This window comes from Nanorana parkeri, unplaced genomic scaffold (assembly GCF_000935625.1).
Source record: "Nanorana parkeri isolate BGI_ZX_2015 unplaced genomic scaffold, ASM93562v1 scaffold2557, whole genome shotgun sequence".
NCBI lineage: Eukaryota > Metazoa > Chordata > Amphibia > Anura > Dicroglossidae > Nanorana > Nanorana parkeri.
This window is the reverse complement of record NW_017308825.1, coordinates 46,103-57,220: the sequence shown is the minus strand read 5'-3', so window position 1 is coordinate 57,220 and position 11,118 is coordinate 46,103. Positions and strand designations below refer to the sequence as shown.

The 11,118-nt window shown below is 48.7% G+C and overlaps 1 protein-coding gene across 1 annotated transcript in view; it reads left to right on the top strand.

The window, feature by feature from the left end:
* LOC108801920 (dnaJ homolog subfamily C member 18-like) overlaps positions 1–7,476 on the top strand; it is an 8,062-nt gene extending 586 nt beyond the window's left edge. The window contains exons 2-3 of the mRNA XM_018573827.1: positions 1–258; positions 6,192–7,476. Of these exons, the coding sequence (XP_018429329.1) occupies positions 1–258; positions 6,192–7,184 (1,251 nt within the window). The 3' untranslated portion in view covers positions 7,185–7,476. The remainder of the gene's footprint in view (positions 259–6,191) is intronic.
* Positions 7,477–11,118: the final 3,642 nt, after the last annotated feature.

Sequence of the window (11,118 nt, the reverse complement as noted above, 5' to 3'; positions counted from 1 at the left end):
TGCGGCAGGCCCGCGTTCCATCAGCATTACGAAGAAGACGAGGAGGAAGAGGAGGAGGAAGAAGAAGAGGAGGAAGAGGATGAAGAAGAGCGGGAAGAAAAGGTTCCCCATGGGTTTGCCGACACCGACAATTACTACAGCGTGCTCGGAGTCAGAAAAGACGCCAGCGAGGATGTGATGAGGAAGGCCTATCGGAAGTTGGCGTTGCGGTACCACCCGGACAAAAACAGCGCTCCTGGAGCCACAGAGGCCTTCAAGGTGAATGGGGCGGTGGGATGCAAGGGATGTGTGAGTATGTGGTGATGGATCTTTTAAAGGAGAATTATGAGGCGAGTGATTTTCATTCAGCCTCATAATCTGAGCCGACCTGAGACAATGAGACTGTCACAGGTCGGCTCAGTAGATCGGGAAGTGAGCGAACACATACCGATGCTCGCTCACTTCTCGATCTATCTGTGCAGAGAGCCGTGGCTGTCACTCACTGCGCACTGCATGGATTCCCCCCTGTCCGATCCTCCAGCGCTGACTGGGCGGAAGGGGCGGGCACAGCTCTAGATAGGCAGAGCCAGCTGTCACTCACGCAGCTGGGCGGATCCAGACAGAATTGTCGGGATCCGTCCCGGCTGCGGCGTCCCAGTATACTGCAAGCTTTAGCTCGGGGTATACTGAGCTTTGGGTCACAAGAGGACGCTAGTTTGTGTCCTCTCGTGACCCTTAGGAGAACTATGGGGAAAAACCCTGACCCCGTAGTTCTCCTTTAAGGTCATTATGATGTCAGGAATCAAGGACCTCCATGGGAAATTCTATTAGGGGCGGCCATAACTCTGCTTCTCCAAGAATCCAAAATTCCTTTCTTATAAGAATGTTATCACGCAGACCTACTTATGGAAAATGTACATGTAGCGATAACTCCCCGCAGGGAGCCGCTGTTTGCCCGGTCCTCATCTAGTCAGTCTAGGGGTTGATTTCCAGCCGCACCCATTAGCACTAACCACCCATAAATTGATGTCCACTTCAGTAATATGATGCTAATTAAACAGTTTATTGAACATCTTGCTTTGGGAGAGAGGGTATAGGGTCTAGGTGCACAGGCCTCCTTAGCTCCAGACTCACCGCATCTTATCTTTAAAGAAATACACATCCACAATCCATGAAAGAAGCCCTGACCAGGCTCTGAAGTCCTCATAGATCCAGGGCACCTCAAGAGCCTGCACTGGTCCTGGTTCTCTTTCCTCCCTCGATCTCTCAGGCCTCCTCCATGTTGGGAGCCCCAGGGGAACATCTTCCCTTACTTCAGCCACTGCCCACTCCCAGGCCTCGGCCTAGCCTGGGGGGCAGGCTGAACAGGACCCAGCCCTGATCCATGGCTGGCCCAGGAGAGAGAGAGAGCACATGGCAGCTCCCACCAATATATGTACACTAACCCAGCAGACACCACACTCACCCAGCAAGAAGCCCAGTGACTGGCTGCTGTACTGTACACATATTACAGTGTCTCCTATTGGCTGTCCCACTCCGCCCAGGGGGGGACAGACAAGGTTAGACACCTGGGAATCAACCATGTACTTGCTGCTACAAATCCAGCCAGGCTGTCTACAGTCCCGGCTACCACTAAATGCATGGTAGTCCCATCGCAAAAGGTGATGGGCGCTACATACATATACCAGCTTACTTAGGATTGCCAATACTGTTGAGTCTATCTCCATCGGTTGGCAGTAAGGGAACACCTAACGTCTGACGGTTGCTGCCCTGCCAGCTTCCTTACCTTACGCAATGACTCCCGGATCCTTTACCAGGGTAAGAGTACAGAACCCTGCACTTAAAGTGCACCTGTCAGTAACTTTACAAGTCTGCATGAATACATTCCTGACGTGTCACGTTATAAAGCAACGGTATCATTTTGCAGAAAAGTCACCTGCGAGCTCTACTCATGTGACTTTGCCTTGGTACATTCTGAAATGGGTGCACGCAGCTGTCAGTGTGCCTCCCCCGAGTAATGCTTTCCTTGCATTGTAATATCTTCTCTTACATTGGTGATCAGTGGGGAGCCCCAGTAATATCTTCTCTTACATTGGTGATCAGTGGGGAGCCCCAGTAATATCTTCTCTTACATTGGTGATCAGTGGGTGTTAGGGAAGGAGCAAAGTCCCCCTGTTTGCTGGATTGGAACCCAATAGCAGGGAACAATCCCAGAAGGAGAGTCCAGGCTGAGGTACAAGAAAGGATCATCCAAAATGCGTTGTCAGAGTACAGTCCGGGTCGAGGCAGGCAGCGAGTATCATAAACGGTGAGGCAAGCCCGGGGTCGATAACCAGGAGATCTGAATAGCAGGGAAGGAAGGCAGGAAACAGGAAATGAGGCGTTGTAGCTGCTTTGGGAATGGCAGAATAACTCAGCAACAAGTCTTGGCTCTGGCTGGAATTTAAACCCAGCAGGGGCCAGTGACGCCCCCGTTGTCTGGGCAACCAGGAAGCCACAGGTCCCTGCGAACCAATGGGATGACTGGGAGAGAAGGAGTGCTCTCAAGGCCCTCCCCGGCAATGACCAGCACCCGAAGCGACTAAGAAGCCACGGCAGTGCCACATGCGCATGTCACGCACGCACGCATGTCATGCGCTCATGTGTACACCTGCAGCACGCCGCCGGGCACCAATTTACCACAAAAGGACCCTACGATCTCTGTCGCACCCGCCGGACCCCAGGTAAGAGGGCACCATGGTCCCACGACAGTGGGGAGCCTCAGTAATACCTCCTCTTACATTGGTGGTCAGTGGGGAAACGCAGTAATACCTCCTCTTACATTGGTAGTGTGTAGGGAGTCCCAGCAACATCTCCTCTTACATTGGTAGTCAGTGGGGAGCCTCAGTAATACCCCCTCTTACATTGGTGGTCAGTGGGGAGCCCCAGTAGTATCTCCTCTTACATTGGTGGTCAGTAGGGAGCCCCAGTAATACCCCCTCTTACATTGGTGGTCAGTGGGGAGCCTCAGTAATACCCCCTCTTACATTGGTGGTCAGTGGGGAGCCCCAGTAATATCTCCTCTTACATTGGTGGTCAGTGGGGAGCCTCAGTAACATCTCCTCTCATTGGTGGTGTGTAGGGAGTCCCAGCAACATCTCCTCTTACATTGGTAGTCAGTGGGGAGCCTCAGTAATACCCCCTCTTACATTGGTGGTCAGTAGGGAGCCCCAGTAATACCCCCTCTTACATTGGTGGTCAGTAGGGAGCCCCAGTAATACCCCCTCTTACATTGGTGGTCAGTAGGGAGCCCCAGTAATACCCCCTCTTACATTGGTGGTCAGTAGGGAGCCCCAGTAATACCCCCTCTTACATTGGTGGTCAGTAGGGAGCCCCAGTAATACCCCCTCTTACATTGGTGGTCAGTATAGAGCCTCAGTAACATCTCCTCTTACTAGGGTTGCCACCTTTTCTTCAAACTAAAGCCGAACACTCTAGCGACGTGCAGAATTTTTTTTTGGGAGAATGAGTCGTGCCTTATTCATATGTAAATAGCACCACCCATTCATATGTAAATATCACAGTTGAGACAATTCAGTGGTGGGCCAGTAGCCCCTATCGTACTTTTGGTTGCCCCTGTCTGTCTGACATCTTGTGTCCGGGTTTCTGCTGCCATGAAACCCGAACACAGCATTCAAGACCCGGACTGTCCGGGTGAATCCTGGACAGGTGGCAACCCTACCTCTTACATTGGTGGTCAGTGGGGAAACCCAGTAATACCTCCTCTTACATTGGTGGTCAGTGGGGAGCCCCAGTAATATCTCCTCTTACATTGGTGGTCAGTGGGGAGCCCCAGTAATATCTCCTCTTACATTGGTGGTCAGTGGGGAGCCCCAGTAATATCTCCTCTTACATTGGTGGTCAGTAGGGAACGCCCAGTAATATATCCTCTTACATTGGTGGTCAGTATGGAGCCCCAGTAACATCTCCTCATACAATGGTGGTCAGTAGGGAGCCCCAGTAATATCTCCTCTTACATTGATGGTCAGTAGGGAGCTCCAGTAATATCTCCACTTACATTGATGGTCAGTAGGGAGCTCCAGTAATATCTCCACTTACATTGATGGTCAGCAGGGAGCCCCAGTAACATTTCCTCTTATATTGGTCATCAATGGGGAGCCCCAGTAATATCTTCTTATACATTAGTGGTCAGTAGGGACCCCAGTAATATCTCCTCTTACATTGGTGATCAGTAAGGAGCCCCAGTAACATCTATTCTTTCATTGGTGGTCAGCGAGCCACCTATTATGGTGCCTCTACTATAATGCTCCCCGGTATAGTGCTTTTCATCAGTATAGTATTAGAAAGTCCCATCAGTGCCACCCTGTCAACCTGTGCCACCAATTTGTCCCCCTCATTGACACCATCATGCCCTGTGTCAGAAGTACTTGCTTTCTTCCTCTCTACATATATAGAGCAGCACAGGGAAGCGGTGGCAAGACATACCTACCAGCTCTGGTTAGCTGGTCCCCACCAGTCCACCTCTCACATCATGTCACATACAAACACCCAGGATGAAAGATAGAGGAGGATCGCGAGGACCATATCGGCAGGACAAGAAGCTGTCTCGCCTCCACTTCCCTGCACCGTTCTGCATATGGGGGAAAGAGCACTTCTGATTGAGGGTCGGCAGGGATGTCAGCTACCTGGCACATGACATGACCTGTTGCTGACCACCAGGTTAGACCCTCTTTAATTTTTTACTTCTGTCTGGGGAGATTACCCTTTCTCTTTGTCCCGGTATCCATTGTCACCAATCGAGATACCCTGTTTCCCCGAAAATAAGACCTACCCCGAAAATAAGGCCTAGTACTATTTTTGGGAATTGCTAAAATATAAGACCTACCCCAAAAATAAGACCTAGTTGTGACCATTCCCAGGGCCGGTGGTGGCATAAGGGGGAACTTGAAGAGCCGCGGGAGAGAATCAGCGGTGTCAACGAAGCCGGCGCTAGAGGAAGAGGCGGCACCGGAGGGAGCAGAGCCGCATAAGCCGATGCTTCCTCTATAGCGCCGGCTCCTGTCACAGGCGGAGTGATACCAAATGTGCTCCGCCTGTGAGGAATCGATAGTGAAAGTGCGCTTCCCTCATTCTGGCCAGCGATTGGTTAGCAAATTGCTCTTGGAAAGGTACGGCACCCCTGATTGCCCTGATCACCACATTTTTGTACATGTAGACTGGTGTACATGAATAAGTGTGGATTGCTGTACATAAAAAAAAAAATAAGACCTACCCGAAAATAAGACCTAGTGTGTGTTTTTTTGAGCCCCAAAAAATATAAGACAGTGTCCTATTTTCGGGGAAACATGGTAGTAAGGGAAATCCTAAATTTCCAGTTGTTACCGGAACAGGTGAAGGTAAATCTTCCAATGGGGACACCAGTTCCCGTGACAAGGGAAATTTTGAGGGGATTTCCTCTTACTTCCTGTTATGTCTCCAGGACAGGAAGTAGAAGTAAAAAAAAAACAGAAAGCCTTTTAACCCTTCCCTGCTCTATCCAAAACTAAAGAACAGTTTGGGCTATCACAAACTTTAAGCTGGCCATAGAGGTTCCCATGTAACTATACAATCTCCTTCAACTGGTCCCTGCAGCCTCTTCTTCCCCTCTAAGACCCATGAGTGATCAAGTCTAATACAGTGTATTAGACGTGAGGATGCAGAGTGACATGCCACCGCTGCAGAGGAGGGAGAGAGAGGCTGTGCGGACCAGTCTAGCAGCTAGGCATGATTGAGGATTGCACCATTGGTTGAAAGAAACTCAGTGATTGGTTGCTGTACTGTACATACACTTACAGTGCTTCTCATTGGCTGCCCTACAATATAGCAGAGTCACGCTCCACCCATGGGGGTGTACAGGCAATGCCAGATACTTGGAATTAACCAGATAAATGCCACCATAATCCAGCCAGGCTGACTACAGCCCTGGCAATCACTAAATGTCTAGTAGCCACATCACAGAATGTAATGGGGGACTACACGAGCAAAGGTTGTGTAATGCTGGTTGGGTTCCCATAGTGGATGTCGTTGGAAAAGGGCAGAAGTATGTATTTTCCGGGCAGGCTACACTTAGGGAAGGGTGGGGGCATTAATTAAAGGAAAGCTCTTCTAAAGGTTTTATGAGATTTTAGTCAATGGGCTTTACTATGTTAATGATCTCTTTTAATGTGTTTTAGGTGATTGGAAAAGCATTTGCTGTTCTCAGCGATCCAGCCAAAAGGAAAGTATATGATGAGTCACAAAGCCAAACACAAGCATCCCCAGAAACCGACATGCCAACCAATGATGTCTTCGATATGTTCTTCAGGGGTCATTATTCAGCTCGGGCGGCTTACGGCTTTAATGGTCATCCAAGAGAGCAAAGGCAAACAAGCAGAGAGGAAGATGGTAAGTGGCAGAAGTGGGCATCTGGAGAAGACAGACAAGACATGCCAAGATGGCAAAGGGAGGAGATGAGGCATAACACCGAACAAGAATGGAAATGGAGAGAAGAAGCGTATAACGAAGGGAGAAGACAATGGCAGTGGGAGAGAGATCAGAAACAAGATGGAGGACAGCCAAAATGGCAGAAAGAAGCCAAGCGAGAACCAGGCAGGCCAAAAACTCAGCAAGAAAGGAGGCAGGAAGCTGAACAGACCAGCCCAAAGTGGTGGGAAAAGAAAGGCCAAGACAACCGAAAATCAAGGTGGCGTGAAGAAATGGAGAAACAAAATCTCAGACGCCCGAGGAGACCGGAGGAGGAAGAAGTTGGTCAGCCCAAAAACGCATACTCCGCTTTTATCCAGGTTCTGCCAGTGCTTATCCTCGTGGTGGTCTCTGTGGTGGCTCAATTGACAGCCAGCACGCCATCATACAGTCTCCATCCTAGACCATCTTCTGGCTTGACCATCCCCAGGGAGACCAGCAGCCGCGGAGTCCCGTACTACGTGGGGCAAAGTTTTCACACGCGTTATCGAGGTCCAGCTTTAGCAGAGCTGGAGAGGGCTGTGGAGAAGGAGTACGCAGAACAAGTCCAGGCCGGATGTTGGAGAGAGAAACAACAAAGGTCCGATCTTGCCAATCTGGCTCGGCTCTATAGGGACGAGAGACTAAGGGAAAAGGCCGACACTTTCAAGATGGAGAACTGTCGGAAGCTGTCTGACCTCATAGGTATACGCAGAGGTGGCTGAGGTGGAACATTCAGATTCAAATGAGTCCATCTACTCCATCTTCATGAGATCTTTGAATGATGACCACTTAGAACACTTAGAGATAACGGTACTTAATCTTTCTACTGCTCGTTAATATTAGCGCTAATGACTTTTTGCAAGCACTGGAGCCTCTAACCTAATAGGATATCTACAAATTGCCTGTCTAAGGGCCCATACTCACAGGCTTTTTATACCAGCCCTAGGAATGTATGACTATCCCTGTGAATAATGTCCATGGGGAAGTGTAGTAAAGGAACACTCCTGTGAAACGCAGAATTAACAAAAACAATGTCTTCTCAATGTCACTCCAGTTTCCATGTTGGCATCACTTTAGTACACCAGGCCCCCCTGCTCTGCAGATCCATCTGGTTCTTGGAAATTAAGTGGGTTATTCACTAAAGAGCCGAAGGATCCAGCTGTAGCTTCGGCTGATCCTTCGGCTCTCTTCGGCCGCCTCTGGCCTTCCATTCAGTCGAAACGAAGGGCTGCTGTACAGGCTATTCACAATAGCCCGTACAGCAGCCGAAGGCATGTGCATCGGCTCGACTGAGCCAAAGTGACAGCCGGAGCGTGGAGAACAGCCAGCCGAAAGGACGGTCCTTCTCCCTGCAAATGACAGCTGGGTGGAGCCAGCCGTGATCTCATGGCTGGCTCCGCCCAGTTGTGATGACAGGTCAGCACCCCCAAATGACCTGGGGACGCTGATCTGTCATTAAACAATAACAATTGGGCGGAGCCGGCCGTGACGTCACAGTTGTTCATTGGCCGGGACCTGCTAGAAGACTCTGGCAGGTGCCGGCCAATAGGAAACAGTTGGGCGGAGCTAGCTGTCACCGTTAGCTCCGCCAAAATGTTTTTCTTTTGCCGGCGTTTAAAAAAAAATATTTTTCATTTTCTTTTCTTTAAACTATTTTTATTTATTTTTTTCCTATTTTCTGAAATTTTTAAAATAATTTATCAACCTCTTTTTTTAAAATTAATTTCACTTATTTTCTATTCTGCTCGGTACCTCGGCAGAATAACCAAAGCGGCTCGGTGGAATTCGGCTATTCACCTACTGCCGTTCAGCCCCTATGAGAATAGGGGCGAACAGCAGCGAGTGAGCTTTCCCGGAGCTTCGGCTTAGCTGATCCAGATGTTGGATTGGCTGAGTCAAAGTCCTTCTGCACTTCGGCTCAGCCAAACATGTAGAGCATGTTCGGCTGTCCGAAGGCAGCCAATGTACGGCTGATTTTAGCCAATGAAATCAGCCGTACAAGCCAGAAGTGAATAGCCGAACGTTGTTCGGCTCACTTCACTTCGGCTCGGTTAACCACTCGGCTGCCTTAGGCAGCTTTGTGAATAAACCTCTAAGTCTCTTGAACTTCCAGTAATGTAACAAGCATCCAACTACCAAGATCCCAAATCCATCCATCTAAAAAGGTTGAAGGAAATCTAACCTGGCCCAAAACATCTCTAAAGTAATAAAACTGCTAACACGTAGAACCTTTTGGTGCCTTCAAATGCATGTGGTGTTGTTTTCTGTGGAGTGCACCAAGATCCTAGGCCAGTGCTACACACGAAACTTCAATTTCTCTGTGAGCAAAGATTCACCTTTGCCCCTCCCTGACACTAAACCCTGCCCCCTGTATTCAGTTATCAAATGCCCTAACTGGAGTTAGTAGTTGAGTTGAGGGCAGTAAAAGCTTTGGCAGAACGGGGGCAGAGATTAGAACCAGAAAGATGCTGGGCTTAATCCCAACATGGGCAGAAATCAAGGCCTCATGTATGGCCTTAGCCTAGGATGCAGGTGGGTCCCTCAAAGACAAGGCATTGATTATCACAAGTACTAAGATGCACCACAAGGTCCCCACAACAAGAACCCACCCAGGAGAGGCTTAACCTGGACAGCCATTGCACTAGGTGAATCGTAAGGGACTTATGATGTTATCACTGATCCTGCAGACTTGAGGACAAATAATAGAAGATGGCGAGGCTGAGATCTCTGAAACCTATAGAGTTACGGCTGTCCTGGGGTTTTGATCAGAGCACCAACCATACGTATGGTACCGTTAAGTCTCCTGGAAGAATGATGGCTATAACTCTGTGAGCTTTGATTGCTGTCCGTATCCCTGTTGGAGATCTTTCCTCACTTCCCAGCTGGTGGAAATATTCACACAGTGACAGTAAGATGGGGGGAGGAGGGGATCTCTCTAACGGAAACCTGAAGAGCAGCTAAACCCAACCGGGGTTCTTCTTCTTCCCCACTCTATGCAGAACTAAAACAAAAACTTTGGGCTGGATTTACACTTTACGTTATGTTTTAGGCTAGGACCGGTTCACTTTACTCTTACTCAAATTATTTGTTCAGCTTCAAAGCAACCTATTACCAAAAAATGATCTAAAACGTGAAACTGAGTTAATGACTTGATAACAGTTGCAAAGTTTTCCTTTAATGTTCTCTGGCTGGTTTTGCTGGTTGCATGAAGTTGTTTTTCAATGCTCAGAGCGAACAGACAATGGCCTTCTCTATTGGCCACAAGGGCTCAATGTTTGGCCCACCCAAAGGAGATGTTTTGAATGCAGAAGGAGCATTAAGGTTTGGACCACCCAAGGGAGATGTTTCAAATGCAGAAAGAGTCTGAAGGTTGGGAGCACTCAAGGGAGATGTTTCAAATGCAGAAGGAGTCTGAAGGTTTGGACCACCCAAGGGAGATGTTTAAAATACAGAAGAAGTTTGAAGGTTTGGCCCACTCAAGGGAGATGTTTCAGATGCAGAAGAAGTTTGAAGGTTTGGCCCACTCAAGGGAGATGTTTCAAATTCAGGAGGAGTCTGAAGGTTTGGACCACCCAAGGGAGATGTTTCAAATACAGAAGGAGTCTGAAGGTTTTGGCCCACCCAAGGGAGATGTTTCAAATGCAGAAGGAGTCTGAAGGTTTTGGCCCACCCAAGTGAGATGTTTCAAATGCAGAAGGCGTCTGAAGGTTTTGGCCCACCCAAGGGAGATGTTTCAAATGCAGAAGGAGTCTGAAGGTTTTGGCCCACCCAAGTGAGATGTTTCAAATGCAGAAGGCGTCTGAAGGTTTTGGCCCACCCAAGGGAGATGTTTCAAATGCAGAAGAAGTTTGAAGGTTTGGCCCACTCAAAGGAGATGGGAAATGGTGGGTTGAAGCACCCTCTGTCTTTTTGGAAGTTGACCAGTGAGGTTGCCATGTCTTGGTTCCTCTTCTTGCCAGTTCTCCTGGAGTTCTGAGTGTTCCAGTCCACCTTCAGGCATTCCCACGCCTCCTGCTGCGTCATCCATAAAAAAGAACAAACTAACGATCAGACTGGGATAACGGTAATCCATCATTATGAGCCAGAGACTTCAACTGTTTAACTGGGGACACATAAGAATCCATTGGGTGGTCTAACTCTCCAGCATCTTCCCAAAAAAATCTTGGTGGTGGTACGGAGTGGTCTGACACCCAAGAGTGGGCTCAGTAAAAATCCTGTGAGTACAGGCCCAGTTTTTCTTTTAATTCTGGATTTGTTAACTAGTCTTAGACCCGAGAACGGGACGCATCGGACGTATTTTAGTGAGACTTATATACTGTGAACTACATGCTACTGAACAAAGGAAGTGCCAAAACCCCATCCCGGGAACCTTCTCTGATGAACAAACATGACGTACCAACACCGTCCAGCAGGTGGCACCAGTAATATACGAGGGATATCTTTTATGTACATGTTCACTTATGTGAATTAAACATTATGTGCATTAAACATTAGAACCCGTACAGCGCTGTTTTCATTTAAAGCTGGAGGAACAGATGGTTGCTCGGGGCCCCCGGGCTCCAGGGGGGCATGGATAAGCTACAAGGGGTTCTGTCCTTTAATGGTGTTTATGGGTTTATTTAAGCTTTGCACAACGTCAGACCTTTATTGAGAAGG